The sequence below is a fragment of the Podarcis vaucheri genome (assembly GCF_965113315.1).
Source record: "Podarcis vaucheri genome assembly, chromosome: 5".
Taxonomy (NCBI): Eukaryota; Metazoa; Chordata; class Lepidosauria; order Squamata; family Lacertidae; genus Podarcis; species Podarcis vaucheri.
The window spans coordinates 72,515,924-72,532,952 of record NC_138763.1 but is presented as its reverse complement, the minus strand read 5'-3'; the positions used below and the strand labels follow the sequence as shown (position 1 = coordinate 72,532,952).

The 17,029-nt window shown below is 49.3% G+C and overlaps 1 protein-coding gene and 1 long non-coding RNA gene across 5 annotated transcripts in view; one reads left to right on the top strand and one right to left on the bottom strand.

Moving 5' to 3' along the window:
- Positions 1-4,512, bottom strand: part of UNC5B (unc-5 netrin receptor B) — a 216,738-nt gene extending 212,226 nt beyond the window's left edge. For all 3 annotated transcript variants that reach the window (XR_014219592.1, XM_082222021.1, XM_082222022.1), the window contains exon 1: positions 3,946-4,512. Coding sequence is in view for 2 of the 3 variants with exons in the window: in XM_082222021.1 (XP_082078147.1) it covers positions 3,946-4,042 (97 nt within the window). In the remaining variant the exon portion in view is untranslated. The remainder of the gene's footprint in view (positions 1-3,945) is intronic.
- On the top strand, positions 2,745-13,010 carry LOC309532211. Of its 2 annotated transcripts, none has more exons than XR_014219655.1 (3): positions 2,745-3,201; positions 3,681-3,769; positions 12,652-13,010. It is a non-coding gene; the product is annotated as an uncharacterized lncRNA (long non-coding RNA). The 2 variants fall into 2 exon arrangements; XR_014219656.1 differs by lacking the exon at positions 2,745-3,201 and adding an exon at positions 3,494-3,533.
- Positions 13,011-17,029: the final 4,019 nt, after the last annotated feature.

The following is a 17,029-nucleotide window of genomic DNA, read 5'->3' as shown; positions in this document are numbered from 1 at the left end:
AATTCTTTTCTCCCCACTCCTAACCCATCACCAGTCCTTCCTTGTGCCCTGAGTGCCTTTGCCTGGCTGGAATGTATCCTTGAACCGTGACGATGCCTCTTGCCTGCCTGGACAGAGGACAGACAGTGGTGTGTGTGTTTGTGTGGAGAAAATAATGCACCCTACCCTGCTCTGCCCACTTTTGCTCCTGGCTTCATGGCTGAGTTGGGATTCAAACCCTGGTCTCACAGGTCGTAGTCCAACACTCTAACCATTACGCAACCACTATGCATGCAGCCTTCTGAAGTTTGCCCAGAAGGGAATACAGTATGGCTCTTGGATGGGAAAAGGCTGCCCCACCCTTGGTGTAAAGGGTTTAAGCTTCCATATCACATGCTCACCATTACAGTTTCTCTTGGCTGCAGAAGGAAAACTGCTGGAAAAGGCTAAGGAGACCTACAAGCCTGTCCCTACATATTAGTTCACAAACTTGGAGGGAGAGCAGCATGGGGCGGATATAATTCAAGTCAGTGTTTGACGCAATGGCAGGGAACCAAAAGGTCTGCAATTAAAAGGTAATTCTCCGAGTTGAGATGATTATTACCTTCACTCATCCCATCATCCCCACAGTACGGAGCCCCCGCGCCTGAACTTTTAAGCCGCACTTCCAGCTATCATGGTTATTAAATGAAAGAATGGAATCCTCAACAGGGTTATCATTTGCTCAGCTAGCAAAAGAGAACATCAATAAGATTCAAATGCAGCGCAAAGCTGGAAGTAACAGCGGGGCCAGCTAACAGCTTCACTCCTATCCTCAGCTGGCTACCAAACTACACACACACACACACACACACACACACACACCACCCTCCCTCCCCGCTGCTGCCTATCTCTAAACCATCGCATTCAATGCAATACAAATTTGCTATAAATATTATTATTTTTGCAAGATGACAGTTCCTACTTCAAACCAGGGTCTCAACATATTTTCATTGCACTCTCAAACCTTCCTTTATTCCAGCAGATGTTCAGAATGCTTAAGGAATGCAAAACAGTGCCCCTGCTTTGGAAAATTCTGCTCCTTTGGTTGAGTCCTCTTTAATTTTGTAGCAAAGCATATCTATAAATGTACTCTCTGAGAAGCCCTTCAAGCAGCGCTCCTATTTCACATTCCAGAATCCCTTTAAACAATGTCCTCTGTTCACTATAGGCTCTTTCTCCCCTATCATTAACTGCAACTTCAAAATACATCTTTAAAGCACCAGACTCTGAGCAAATTATAATTTGATTCTGGTTAATTACAAGCAAGCTCTTTGGAATGAGAGCATACTGCACCCTAAAAACAATGCACTCAGTGTACTTATTAGTAGCTGCGCAACATACGGAGTTGCTATTAGCAATTATGAGCATTCTGATCCATCATCAGCTTTCACCCAAATCATCGGATACCAGGTTCTAAGGTTTTGGTTTTGCATTGAAAGGGCCACCCAAAATAAATCTTTGGTTTTATTTTTTAAAAAAACTCTTAGTTCAAATAGCACTGTCCTTTACAAATCTACACAGCCCCTGCTGAGTTTCAGGAGGACTTGCGGCAAGCAAGGATTACAGATCTCTGTCAAAACAGCCAGAGATAAACAGGAAAACATAAAGGTGCGTGGATCAGTTCACCCTGTCAGGCCTGGAATGCAGCAGGGGTCTGCTATGACAGACCCTAAAGCAAAAGGATATTAAAAGAGGATGGAGTACATGAAAACAAGTATCAGTCCAACAGAATATATTTAGGCCACAACTCTCCAGCCAAACCAACTGAACAGGAGACTCTTCCCAGGGAAGGCGGTGAGTGTGTTTTTCCAAGCAGAAATCTCTCCCTAATAAACACATGATTACGGCTGCACAGACCACAGAAATACTTAAGAATCCTGAAGAAAGACAGAAACCCACATTACCCTCCTCAAACCAGCTCAGATATCTTAAAACTTCAAGGGTGAGCCCCAAACACACATGCAGACCCCCTTGCAGTTTCTTGTTAGAGCCTATTTTGACAATTAGAAAGATTCTTCTTCTTTGACCTTTCAGCTTTATCCTGGAGAGAGAAAACCAGCCCGATAATCACTCTACACTTGACTCCCCCTTCCTAAATGCGCTACATAGATGTCCTGTTGAACTCTGTGGAACTTGTCTCCAAATAAGCTGGCCAGGAAGATAACCAACACCTCGCTCTGGCTTCCTCCTGCTGCAACAGATTACTACAACATATCCTAAAGTGATATGTGGAAACAGACAATCAACAGGACTTACTCCCCGATATAACCTATTTCAGATAGCAGCTTAACAGCACAAACACTATGGTGTTAAATTGGAAGCAAGCCCCACTGAGTTCAAAAAGACTTCCTGCTCAAGCGAAAGGGTGCATTAGGGATGGAGTCTAAAACAGTAAGGCTGTGGAAGAGAGTTCATGCAGGAGTCGCCTCAAATTAGCAACCTGGTTTGAAGTAGGTGATTTACTTTGAATTGCAGTCTCTCAGGCCAGCAACTTACTCAGATGCCACTCAGGGAGGGGCGGTTACATCCCAGTCAGTTAGTTCCTGTTGCAGGAGAGAATCCAGATTGCTTTTGCACAGATTTGATTTTTTTAAAGCATTGCTTTCCAAGGGGTAATTCATGCACAGTGACTATTCAATACAGATAGTCTCTGAAAGAGTCAGGCACATTGCTTCAGGGCTCTGACAATTTACTTTTTTAAAACGTTCAGATTTCCACCATGGGCACTCATGACAAAGATTCAGAGCAGTATCACCCACTTCTGCTTGAATTACGAGTGGAGTCATCAACCCCCATCACCTGGCAAAAAGTATAAGAGTTATTGCTGTCAATTAACCAGGAACCTGGATTTCAGGGGAATTGTGTGCAGTTACTTGCATATATATAACAGATAAGCGCATTTACTCAGGTGCAAGTGTAGGTTCCATGGGGTTTACTCCCAGGTAAGTGCACACTGGCTGCCAACCTAACGCCACAAACTTATGCACACATGAATCACGACCCTACAGAACTCACTCCTCCGAAGTGTGAATCCCAACGCTGCCTTCCTCGGAGTAAGTGAAACGAGTAGGCTTTATTCCCGAGTTAACCGTACACAGAGGACGAGCATCCTTCGCATGCACCTGCCCCGAGAGCGGGGATCCTGCGTCCCCCTTCCGAAGCAAACCCTTTTTTTGCAAGGTGAGCTGGGTTATATATTCACTTTTCTGGGAGGCAAGAAGAAGAAAGAAAAATCTTTCCTAAGGAAGGTTGGAAAACGCTCCTCCGAGGAAAAGCTGCGCCCTGAGCACCACGGCGGCTACTTCCGAGCATGGGGGGGGGGCTGTGTTTGGGAACGATTCCCGATGCACTTGTGGAAAACTCTCCTCTTTGGGTGCCCCTGACTCAGGCAGCACCACGACGACTTCTTTCCTCTGACCTTCCCCGTCCCTCAGACCGAGGCAACCGCGCCTCTCCGCCACCCTCTCTTCAAAACAGCGGGGGGAACCGTCCCGTCGTCCCAGCAGCGCGGGGTAAACTCGGCCCGCCGAGGCCCCCGCCCTCCCCCGCTACCGCTTACTAGCAACGTTGTTTGGGGTGTTCGATTACCAAAAGAGGGGTGGGGGAGAGCGAGAGAGAGCGCAAAGCAATTATTTTCGTTTCTTTACCCCCCCCCCAAGTAATCCAGCTCCCCTTCTCGACGACGCCGGAATAAGCGCGGGCAGAAGAATCCATACGCACAAGCGGCAAAGTGGGAAACGGGCTCGAGGTAGGGGGGGGGTGTTTGAAAGTCTAATGTAACTTTTAGGAAGCGGATGGGAAACCAGGAGAGGATACAAGTCTCTCTCCACCTCAGCAAAGTCCTGAAGAGACGAAGCAGCGCTACCCGCCTCCCCCCCCCCCCTCAGCCCCGCTGGCGTTCCCACGAGCCGCGCCGAGTCTTACCTGCGTGGCAAAGCCTCAGGTTGCCGATGCCCCCCAGCAGCAGGAGCAGGACGATCCCGCCGGGGCCAGAAACTCCCCGGCTCCAGGCAGGAGCCATCGCTGGGCGCGGACGAGGCTGCCGCGTCTGCCGCTCTCCTGCGCCTCCTCCTGCGCCGCCGCCTCCTCGCCCTCTCCAGAGGCGCCCTCCTCTTCTGCTTCTTCCCTCGGCAGCCCTTCCAAAGCTCCAGCCTCCCCGCCCGGCGCCCCAAGACTGCCCTGCTCCCGCCGCCTCTCGCAGCCACGCTGTGGGGACGGGGGGCCGCGCGACTCTTCCTCTGCCCACAGCCGGGAAAGGGGAGACCCGCCGCCGCGCGAGGAAGAGGGTCGCCGGTGCCGCCGAGCCGCTCCTGCGGTGCCAGGCTGGGCAGCTCCTCCCCGCTCTCCAAGTTGGTAGGAGCGGCGCTCAGAGGGGCAGCCACGGCTGCTGCTGCTGCGGGGCTCTCATCGCCGGAGGCTCCTGTCGCTGCTGCTGCTGCTGCTGCTGCCGGCGCGGCGCTGCTCCTCGCATCCTCCCCGCGTCCAGCCTCCTCCGACAGTGCCAAGGTGTCCCGCGCGCAGGGGAGCCCAGCCGCGAGAAGGGGACGGGCTGGCAGGAGGAGGAGGAGGAGGGAGAGGAGGAGGGCTCCGCGGGAGGGGGCGGGCGACAGCCGCAGCGACAGCCGGAGCCGGGCGAAGGAAGGGGGGCGCCAGGGAGCGAGCGACGGCCCACAGGCCGCGCAGAAAACACGGCGGCGGCGGCTGGAGCTGGAGCCTCTCCAGACGAGTTGGCGGAAGCCCGGAAGACGGACGAGCAGCAGCCCGATCTCGTGCACGTGTGTACCCAGAAGTTTCAGGCTGCTTTTCTCGCTCTTTGTAAACCGCTGTGGGGTTTTTAAGGTGCATAAATGTTATGAAATGGACGGATACGCGCTGCCTTGGTTGAAGAGCATTTCCCTTAACGCACGACATTCTTGCAGTCCAACACTTTCCCCCACTTTTAAGTTATTTCTGCAGCAAAGCTCCGGCGCCGTGGACCATAAACCACCGGCTCAGAGTCACTCGGGACACGGGTAATGTTTGGATTTGGCGCGTCAAAAGAGGTTCTCCGAAGGGTGGCGATTGGCGAGCCTCTCCACTGCGCCTGGGAAGCAATAGGTCCCGTTGGTACCTAAGGAATGGCTCCGTGTGCCAGGCTCTTCCCCTTCACCCTCCTCACAGGTAAGAGATCCAATTGAAAGTCAATTTCACTTCCAAGCATAGGTTGAGGATTTTGGTACTGTTAGTTTGGCCACTATCCTTCTGCACCTTCACTTGACTAGCTTTTCCTATTATCAACTCTGGTGCTAAGGTAAAAGAGAACTTATTCCCAGGTAAATTTAAGATGTGGGCTGTGAAGGTGACAACATGGAGATGGAATTACGATTTTTACCTTTGCATTCCTCCTCCCTGACTGAAATCACTGATTTTTTTTAAAAAAAACATTAAGGAAGCAGTGCCGATAATTCGTCCTGTGTAATATGAGGCAATGGTTTCCAAAAAATGTGATCCCTGGGCCAAATAGCTCAGTTGGTAGAGCATGGAACTCTTAATCTAAAGATCATGGGTTGGAGCCCCATACTGGGCAAAAGATTGGTGCATTGCAGAGGGTTGGATTAGATCAGTGTTTCCCAACCGGTGTTCCGCGGCACACTACTGTGCCGTGAGACATTGGCTGGTGTGCCGTGGGAGGGAGGCGGGCGAGTCGGGCAGTGAGAGGCGGCGGCGGCGAGGATCCGTGTCGAGCCGGGGGCGGCTCCGCGGTGGTGGTGCCGAGCGGCGGGGCAGCGCGTGCAAAAGGGAGGAGCGCGAGACAGCGGAGGAGGAGGAGGCCGGCATGTCCGGGCAGCAGCAGCAACAACAGCAGCAGCAACTCCCGGCGACGGCTCCTCAAGCCCCGCCGCCGCCCCCTCCTCCGCCCGCTATCGCCGCCACCACCACAACAGCCGCCGCCGCCTCAGTTGCCGCCGTCCCTCAGTCCCTCGCTCTGCTGCCTCCTCCCACCCCCAAAGCTTGGAGGTTCCCCGGCAAGGGGGAGGGAAAAAACTTTCACTTTCGTGCGTCCCTCCCGGCGTGACGCTGCGCGCTGACGTCACGGGGCTGTAATGGTGGTGTGCCGCGAGATTTTTTTCCTTAAACAGGTGTGCCGTTGCCCAAAAAAGGTTGGGAAACACTGGATTAGATGACCCTCATGATCCCTTCCAACTCTACAATTCTATGAATTCAATGATATACAAGTGTCTGGTACAGTTTCAAGGGGACCTTGAAACTATGCTGCAAACAAATGTTTCTTTGAATTTTCCACCACATGCTAAAGAGACAAGCCACTTTCCAGTTCCAACTTTATAGAGTGGTTTGTCTCTTCAGCTGTGCAAGTGACTGTACAGCCTTAAACTTCATTGATGCAACTCAATAACCCTGTGATGGTAAACACACTGAAAACTCTCCCTGATGTCAGCAATCCTTATTTCTAAGCAAACATAGGATTTCATTGCACACGGGTGCTATTGTCATTTGCCGTACACTTTATGAGCGGGTGGGTCGTAGAATCATAGAATTGTAGGGTTGGAAGGGACCATGAGAATCATCTAGTCAAACCCCCTGCAATGCAGGAATATTTTGCCTAACTTGAGGCTCAAACCCACAACCCTGAGATTAAGAGTATTGTGCTCTTCCAGTTGAGCTATCCCAGCTCCTGTCACTTCTGTTCTATGTACAGCACCTAACACAAGGATGGGGACAGGACCGTCTTAAGTATATTCAGCACCATGGTGCAAAGCTCCCTCCGGCGCCCAGCCCCTTGTTTCCCAGAGTTGTTTTTTATATATATATAATAATATTTATTAGTTTTCCAACAAATTGAACACAACACTACAAAAAACCAAAAAAGAAAAAACATACAATAATACAATACAATACAAAAAAACAAACAAACTGCAAAACACTAACATACAACTAGCAAAACAAAACAAAAACCACTTAAAACACAGTCCAATTTCAATATCTTATCTTTCTTTCACTAATTTCCACGACTCCCTCACACCTTCCTTTTTGTATTCCACTTCTATTAATTATTTCACCAATTCCTTTCCATCTTCCTCTGTTTTCTATCCTATAATTGTCTTAACACATTCTAACTTTATTTTTCCCTTTAATGCTCTAATAATCTATTTATACTTAATTCCTTATAACATTTCTACTAAAGCCATATAACTTCATTCCAACATCTTTCTAACATTCATTAATTTTACAGTATTTCTGTAAATAGTCTTTAAACTTTTTCCAGTCTTCTTCCACCGACTCTTCTCCCTGGTCTCGGATTCTGCCAGTCATTTCCGCCAATTCCATGTAGTCCATCAACTTCATCTGCCATTCTTCCTGGGTGGGTAAATCTTGTGTCTTCCAATATTTCGCAATGAGTATTCTTGCTGCTGTTGTTGCATACATAAAAAAAGATCTATCCTTCTTTAACACCAATTGGCCGACCATGCCCAGGAGAAAGGCCTCCGGTTTCTTAAGAGTTTTTTTAGGGAGGACGGCGCTGCCAGCGGGGCTGGAGGAGGCAGGCAGCAGCTGGAGGGCGGCTCCTCCAGTGGGGAAGAGGCAGAGGCTGGACGCGGCACCTCCCGGCTCAGCTGGCCACTTCGTGCCACGGTGGCCACGGCAGACTGAGGCTCCGGGCGTGGCGCTGCTTTGATGCGGCATGGCGAGGGCAGCGAGCTGATGTTGGGAAGCACCGCGTCCAGCCTCCGCCTCTTCCCTGGCGCCCTCCAGAACCTGGTGCCCTGGTGCCCCGCTCCACTAGCCTCTATGGGTAAGATGCCCCTGGATGGGGAACCTGCCCGTTGGTCATGCTGAGTGGAGCAGATAGGAGTTGGACTGCAACAGCAACAGAGGCACACAGCCCTCCACCCCTGATCTAGTATGCAGATGCTAAAATAAACATGAAATACTAGTCATTGTTCTTTGGCTTCACTGTACCAGTCTTCTTGAGGGCTGATCTATACATAACCTGAGCAACTGCTTCCACATGTGGCAATTTTCGACTATCTGTATAACATGTAATAGGAACTACTACCTACATTTAAGAACAAACAAACAGTGCAAGAAGTTTTTACGTCACTGCTGGGTGTACCGAGAAGAGTATGTCACTGGTGTGGAAACTTTTCTGGGTCATCGGGAGTTGTTGCCATGTGAGGAATGCTGTTGAACCACAGGGAAAATAGCTACTGCACAGATCAGGTACTATGTAGATCCGCCCTGCGATAATGACACAATCCTTAAATCAGTGAGACTTGTTTTTAAATGAAGTTGTAATCTTAAGCAAGTCAAGAAGGAAGTCACACCAACAGACCTAGCTGTGCTTAGAAGGGCAGCTTTTTTGTGCCTTTTGCTGCTGGAAACTGATAGGGTCAGGACAGAACTCTGTGTAACCTGGGAGCCTGCATGGTTTTCCTAGCGGCAGAAGTGGCTGTACCATTCTACCTCTTCTGTATGGAAGGCCTGTTTTTTATTAAAGAAGGGCAGGCCTACAAAATTAACTGCCTGCAGGGGACTGCTAACAGGGCTGCCTCACACAGGGCACATTTCCTTCAGCAATCTTAACGGCTGCATGCAGAAAAGCACCAGAAAATGTTCTTTGTTTGTCATATGTGGAAAAGGAGACAAGAGGACTATCTCAACCCATTAATGTTCAATATCCCTAAATAAACATTCCCCTCCTTCCCCTTCCCTTCTCAAAGATGAATTATGAGTACAGGGCTGAAAGTGTACACTTCGCTGGCTGCCCCCCCCATTCCCTGCTCCTTTTCTGGATGTTGGGCACCCCTCCCCCTCCATCCCAAGCAAGTGTGCGTGCTAAGGAAGGGGGATGCAGAGACCACAGAGGTCTCAAATGTCCAGGAAGCATCGCTGGTCTTTCTGATTTTTGTTTTGTCTGTGACAGATGAAAGCAGGCAAGATTAGCCTTAGAGGGGTGAATAAAGAAATAACCCCCTTCCTACCTCTCCACAGCACTGTTAACCCCCCCCCCAAAAAAAAAAACAGCAGCACCTGATAATCTCAAAGAGATAAGGAGAAAAGATGGACTGTTTGCACTCTGCTGACGGTTTTTAATGTGTCTTTCCTCCTGTCTAGAAAAAAAGGAATTATTGCATTTTTACAAAATGGGATTTGGACAGTGGAAGAGGCAACTCCACTCTCCACAGCTCTGCGCACACTTTTCCCACCTACTTCTGATGGTGGGTGGGTCAGAAAAGCATACAGCCTGCTCCATAATGTCCATTTGTTTCACCTATATATAACCCACTCTGTTTCCAGGAAGCTCAGGGCCAATCTATGTGGAAGATCCTCAAGAATGGTCTGTCTTGAAATGCAGCTACATGAAGGAGAGAGTGCCAGCAATTTTGGTCACAGTCTTGGCAGTGGTGTTGGTGTGTGTGTGTGTGATTTTATCCTTCCACTATGGCGCTTTCTCAAACACCTCCTCCCCAGCCCTCAAGCTGCAGTTAGCTTGCTGTTTATTTATTTGTTTGTTTGTTGCTTTCCTAGTCCACCTTTTTCTCCAAGGAGCTCACGGTGGTATACATGGTTCTCCTCATTTAATCTCCGCAAGAACCTTGTGAAGTAAAGTAGGCCGAGTAGCAGTGACTAGGCCAAGGCTTCATGGCCATCTGGAGATTGGAACCCTGGTCTCCCAGGTCTTAGTCTGACACTTTAACCACTACACCACACTGGCTCTGTGGGCTGCAGATTCCACTCTTTTATTAGCTCAGTCACATTGGCAACCCTCCCAGATGCATTTCAGTAAGATAGACTGAGAGGTCCAATCATGGATTTACTGCATGAAGCTTACTTTGGCTCACACAAGGCTCCCGTGGTCTCTCACTCGGGCAATGACCATGGCCACCATTTGCTTAAGAACAGCATGCACCAGTGCATTCTGGGTTGGCATTTGGGGCAAGGGTCTGTGGCCCTGTGCAGTAGAATGAACAGGAGGACCCCCAAACACAGCTTACCATTGAAAAGAGTGAAACAATATACATTCCTATCTAAACAAGTGGAGTCCTTCAGACCATCAAGTCCAGAGGCTTAAATTACCTTTATGCACCTTTCATGGATTGGTTGGATGCAGAGGAATGGTGGGAGGAACTAGCTGGGGAACCCCCAAGGGAAGAAGGCTCAGAGTCCAGGGATTGGGGGTGGGACAACAGTGAGAGGTCAGAGGGAGAAGACAGGGAAGAGGAGGTGGCAGAAGCTGAAGGGGTAACAGAGCTTAGTGATCTGGGAGAGTTTGTGGCAGAGAGGAATCCAGCTGCCATTACCCCTGGTAAAGACCATGCTGGCTGAGGCTAATGGGAACTTGAGTCCAATAACATCTGGGGGGCACTGTGTTGCCCATCCCTGCTTGACTATAGCTGACAATGAAATGTTTAGCCAGAAATTCACTTCCAAGGAGGGAGGGAGGCAGGGGGGAGAGAAACACACAACTCTATCAGCATAAAGTATGCAAGCTACCAACTCTCTTTCACTGCCCTGTCCTGAGATTTAGTAGTGACCAACTGGACTAGAGGCTTGCACTTCGTTGGGAGACAAGGGGGTCTTCAGATATGAGTTCCACCATCAAGTTCTCAACTCCACCACAAGCACATTTCTCTCATGTGATCAATGAGAAGTTATTCAGTGGCTGAGTCCTTGTTGCCCAATGACTAGTATTCAGCCATGAACAGCAGCAGCTAGAAGTCTGTCCTCCCCACCAAAAAGAGGGAGTCAATAATGAGCAACTTCACAGGGTTGTTTTCAGTTGACCAATCAGGGGTGGGAATCTCAGCCCAAAGGACACTTCAAGGGAAAACTTCAGCAATGTGACGGTGGTGGGCGGGGTCAGAAGCAAAAGTGGGCGGAGCCCTGGATGAGCCACGTTGGACATTCCAGCCATGCAAAAGGGCAGAGGTTGCTGCCCCCAGCCTCCATCTCCCTACCCTCCTCCAAAGCAAACGAAGCACTATCACAGTTCAAGAATACTCAGTCCAAGAGCAGAGGAAGATGAGCAGGTGCAGTCTGGAAGCACATGGGCTGGGAGAGCCCTGAGGGGCAGACAGAGAGGCCCGGAGGTCTGTATTCGGTCTCCAGGTTTCTCACCCCTGCAATAAGGCAAGCGTAGCACTGCGCAACGCTGAAGGTCCATGCAACCATATGAGTGAAGATAACCATATAATAATAATCTGGCAGGTGCAGCAACCACACCTGCCAGACGTCTCTGTTTTAATAGCCCCGTGATGATTAAAGAGGCCCTAGAATGCTTCAGGCCAGGAGAGCAGAGTTATCAGATCTGCACCGCCTAGGCCTCCTCCTCCGGGCACCAAAGATTGCACCGAGGCACCTTTCTTCCTGGGTGGCTGTATGACTTTAGTGGCTGGCAAGGGGATCACAACCATCCAGCTCTTTTGTTACGTGCAATCCAATGCCTTTCCTTGATATCCCTTCAGGCTTGACTATGGCTGCTTTTGAGCTGGCGCCAATGGGGCAAGCGGAAAGGGAAGCAGGCAAGCAGTCACTTGGCGATGTTGCTTTTTGACAGTCCAATTCATAGAGCGCTTCCACTCCCCACTCCTCTGTGCAGTCTTTGTGGATGGGGGGAACACCTTTCATTGTGTTGCTCAGGAAAACAACACCCTGCACCGACCTTGTGAAATTGAATCACCATCACCAGCATTATTTGTATACCTTTATGTGCTCAAATGGGACGCGGCTGGCGCTGTGGGTTAAACCACAGAGCCTAGGACTTGCTGATCAGAAGGTGAGCTCCCGTTGCTCGGTCCCTACTCCTGACAACCTCACAGTTCGAAAGCATGTCAAAGTGCCAGTAGATAAATAGGTACCACTTCAGCGGGAAGGTAAACAGCGTTTCTGTGCACTGCTCTGGTTCGCCAGAAGCAGCTTAGTCATGCTGGCCACATGACCCGGAAGCTGTACGCTGGCTCCCTCGGCCAATAAAGCGAGATGAGCGCCGCAACCCCAGAGTCGGTCACGACTGGTCAGGGGTCCCTTTACCTTTACCATGCGCGCAAATGTCATAGCAAGTTACAGTTGGGATGGGGAACCTGTGACCCTTCAGAGGTTGCTGCACTAAGTGTCCCTGGTCATTGGCCATGCTGGCTGGGGCTGATGGGAGTTGGAGTCCAGCAACATTTGAAGGATTCCTCAACCCAGCCTTACAACAAGCCTGCAAGGTATATATTCACTTGGAAACCCATGTTAGTTTGTTGCAGAAAACATCTGACAAAAGAGTCCCATGGCACCTTAAACACTAATTTTATTATGGCGTAAGCTTTAATGGACTAGACTCCGCTTCACAGATACAAGATGGTGTGGCTGCTGTTACATGCTGACAGCTTGCTTGTAGGAGCCACAGGTGAGAGCTGAGGGTGGGGACCAAAGGTGGACCAACTACCCCAGAAGGAGCATGATGTGTTCCCCACCAGAGGTACTACCCCTCCCCTAACACCCCAAACATTATAAAGTTCCAGTAAAATCTTTCCACAACTTCGGTACCAGTCTAACACCTGGAAAAGATGTAAACTGTCTTCATGCTGGCCCATACAAGGAAAAGAGCAACGTTAGCATCTAAGGCTCAGATTGCCTTTTTCTCAGGTGCTGTTTCTCGAACTTCTGAGCTATACCCTAGGGAAGAGAAAAGAAGGCACCTTCCACTGCCCCAAGGCTTTCCACTTGACTCCAGCACTGATCCTTCACATACTGTATATGAAGAATGGCAGCAGAGCACACTCTGAAGCTTGAGGGAGACTGGTATAGTTTGGTCTCTGAAGTAACAGCTATATGTTATGGTAGGTACATACCAAATCTGACCACCTTTATTCTTTTATGTGTGGGGAAATGCAGCCACGGCCCCCATGGCAGGAATATGCTCCTGATACAGCACTAGTTTCCTGCAGAAAGTCCTCCACCTGTCCCCAGATGTGCTGGTTATTGCAAACAGCACATTGAGGTGCAAGTAGCAGCCAGGCAGGGGGCAATTTGCACCAGGAAACTGGTGTGAGTTTCTCCATTCTAGATCAGGAGCACATTCTGGAGCAGGGCCCACAGCTTTTTTTTTCATGAAATGAAAAATGCCATTTTTAAAAAAATCATTATGAAATCTAAACCTAAATTGCTTCTATAAAAAAGGCACACCCACCACCATCCTGAAATGGAGCATCCTCTTAATCAAATTTATTCAAAATCTCCTTCGTACACCAGATTTGTTTCTTTGCTTAATGCCTGAGATCAAGGCTGTTGTGAGCAACAAACCAGGCTTTAAAATTGAATGTACGTATTATTTTGGCCCTCTTTTTTCAATCATGTCATGGTTCCCAAAGTGGAGTTCACTCAAAATACTTTAATAATGCAAATAGAATTCCAAGCAGAAAGACAGCATGAGGCCAGCATGATGAGCCTGGCACCAAAGATGGCCAAACATTAGCCACCAAAAGCCTCTCTGAATGTAAAGGCAATGGGGTGGGCTTATTTCTGGTTCTGTCACACAGAGCTAAGAAGCAAATAGAGAAGTTCAGGGGCCAGCACTGAAAAGGTCAGTTCAGTTGTAGCCACTACTTAATAGAAGGCCTTCCTAATCAGAAGCCTCTTATCCCTATATCTTGGTCTTCCTGAAAGTTCATCTGGAGCAGGGTTTCCCAACCTTGGGTTGCTAGCTGTTGTCAGACTACAACTCCCATCATCCCTAGCTAGCAGGATCAGTGGTCAGGGATGATGAGAATTGTAGTCCCAAAACAGCTGTAGACCAAAGTTTGGGAAATCCTGATGACTTTAAAAGCAGGAACTTCACTGCTAGACTACATTCCTGACTGCTGGGCCATGCTGACTGGGGCTGAGGAGAGTTGGAAACCAACAACTTCTGTTTCTTGCCCCTGCTTTACAGGAAAACGTAACTACCGTATTTTTCGCTCTATAACACGCACCCGGCCATAACACGCACATAGTTTTTAGAGGAGGAAAACAAGAAAAAAAATATTCTAAACGAAACAGCGGATGTATAATTTTTGTGGTTCATGCTGTGGCCACAGACATGTGATCTGACGGTGAGTTTGGGGTAGCCCAATGCAAAAATCCTGAGGATCCATGTGGATCCATGCTTTGTAACCACGTTTTTGCACCACTGCGGCCCCAGGCAACAGTGGGTGCGTGATTTTTGGGGGGCAAGACGTAGCCATGGACATGCTATGTGATCTGATGGTGAATTTGGGGTGACCCAGTGCAAAAATCCTGAGGATCCATGTGGATCCGTGCTTTGTAACCATGTTTTAAGTGGGGAGGGAAGGAAAAGCACTCAAGGGACAAGGGACACGCGTGGGGTGTGTGGAGAAGGATGCTGCTAATAATGCAGAAGAGGGGTTTAAGGGGAGAAGAAGCACGCGTGGGGTGGGTGGAGAAGGATGCTGCTAATAATGAAGAAGAGGGGTATAAGGGGAGAAGGCTCCTCTCCTCTCCCGCTTTGCTCCTTTAAAGCAAGCAGGCACTCTGTCCCTCTCTCCTCCCCACTCAGAAGCTCTTCTCCCGCTTTGCTGTTTCAAAGCAAGCCACGGAGGAGGGAAGGAAGGGGAACCATGGATCCTCTGCTCACGACTGCAGCAGATCCCCCCCCCCGCCACCCGCAGGCATTCGCTCCATAACACGCACAGACATTTCCCCTTACTTTCTAGGAGGAAAAAAGTGAGTGTTATGGTGCAAAAAATACGGTAATCGCTGTGACAATGGCTGACTGGACAAACGTCACTCTGAAATGCTGAAAGCTATCATAATGCTAGAAACAAATGCTGAAGGTTCTACGATTCCCATTTTTAAACAAAACCCTTGGCTACTTTACAGATTGAAAGATACTACTGCCATGAGCACCCACAGGAGTTTTTCTAGGGGGTGGGGGAAGTAAAACACTGAAAATGGGGAGCAGGCTGATCTCTCAGGGGGAAAAAATGAGAATAGTGCCTGTACGTTTTGTCTCATATTTCAGGTTCTACAAACGACAGAAATAAACTTTTTTTAAAAAAAGCTTCCTGCCCCCCCATGGGTGCCCATGATTCTCCCTAAATCTTGCTCAGATTCATTTTTTTAAAAAAATCCTATACACTATTAACAATCTCATTCTGCAAGTGTGGATCTTTACGTAGCCCAAACAGCACCATTTATGTATAAGAAGGAGGGATCAGGAGGTGGAATGCCAAGGTCTGCAGAAGTAAAAATAAAATAAAATAAACCAGCTCAGTTGGTTAGAGTGTGATGCTGATAACGGAAAGGTTGCAGGTTTGATCCCCATATGGGACCCCTGCATATTCCTGCATTGCAGGGGGTTGGACGATCCTCAGAAAACTTGTGGGGAGGGGAAGACCTCAAAACATGCCAGCGAGGACTGAGCATGCTCATTGGCCATAGAATGCTGAGTGATGAGGCCAAGGAAGAACACTGGGAGGTATGGAATGGAATGGAGTATTGGAGTGAGGGGAGAGACATGGCAGACTTCCTGGAACTACAGAGCAACATGTTGTTGCAGATCCTGCTTTCTTGTTAAAATCCCTTTTCTGCATTCTTAACAGCAAAACCCTCTTTCTATCCTCTGCCCAGTATTTCATGCTGCTGCAACGTTATGCAACGCAGTGGCGTAGCGCGGGGGGTGCAGGGGGGCCCGGCCGCACCGAGCGCAACATCTGAGGGTTAGGGTTAGGGGGCGCAAATCCACGGGTTAGGGGGCGCAAATTACTTGCCTTGCCCCGGGTGCTGACAACCCACGCTACGCCACTGATGCAACGTACAGATTTTCCAGCGCTTTAGAAATAAACATCTTCCCTCCTGTTTAAATTCTAGCTCCATAACATTTTGTTCTGATTGCATATGGGGTGGAAGTCGTTAGATTAGTTAACTGCCTAGAAACTCCCGGCGTCGATGGCTAGTTTGGCATCGCCGCTTCTCATTCATTGCTGTGTTGCAACAGGGGTGGGTGGGGCGGAATTCCAGCTCCCTTTTAAGCTTTTTGCTTTCCTCCGGGTTCTTTCCTGACACAGTTATTAACGAAACACAGAAAACAATGATGGACCTGAATGATCAATGGAGCGTGCAGGGCCAGCAGCCCCCCCTTACACACACACACACACACACACACACACACACACACACACACCGTGCTTTCTGTACTGTGCTACTTCAGTTTAGGCCGGCCTCAACTGCAGGAACAACGGAATTTACTGCTCAGTTAAAAATAAAGGGGATGGGGTGGGTAATTCGACAGAGGAAATAAATGCCGCTTTAAAGCTCCAGTTTCTCCCAAACTGTCCTACGGCAGTAAAACAAGTGAGCACAAGGGGGCGCTGTGCAACCTTAGCCTCAGCCAGGCTAGGGACACAGCAGCAGCTGCAGCAGCAGCAGCAGCACCCACAACCAGCGTCTAATTAAGATCTCTTGTTACAAAACGCACACTTGCTTCCTGGTGACCTCGGAGGAAAGTCAGGGGGTGGCTTGGCCGCGTAACCCTCAGATGCCCAGCAACGAAAGTCTTAATCAGCAGCAAGGCCAAGGCTTGGGATGAGGCTGCGGTCAAGCAGCGGCTCACGCTGTCAGGCTCCTAGGACGTGCGAGGAACACCAGCAGCCCGGAAGCAAAGGGTGTGAATGAGAGCCTGGGATTTGGGCAACGGGGAATCGGCCCATCAACAGGAGACATGGAAAAGCACTCCTAACACCCCACAGGTTTGCTTCCAGTTCCTCTTTTAAGAGCCTCGGTTTGGCTAGGACATGCCCTGGGGAGATGGCAGAAAGATGGTGCTCCCCCCACTACAGAACATTAATTTATTGCTTCATCCTCATGTATGCCTAGCAAAGTGCTTATGAAGGGGAAACACAATTGGTGGTGCGGTTTTTGGTTGTTTTTTTTTTTAACACATTAGACCACATCCGTCTCTCTCTCTCCCCCCCTCCTTTCCTGTCATTAGTTGATGTTAGCACCAATGGATTAGGGAACGGGCCAT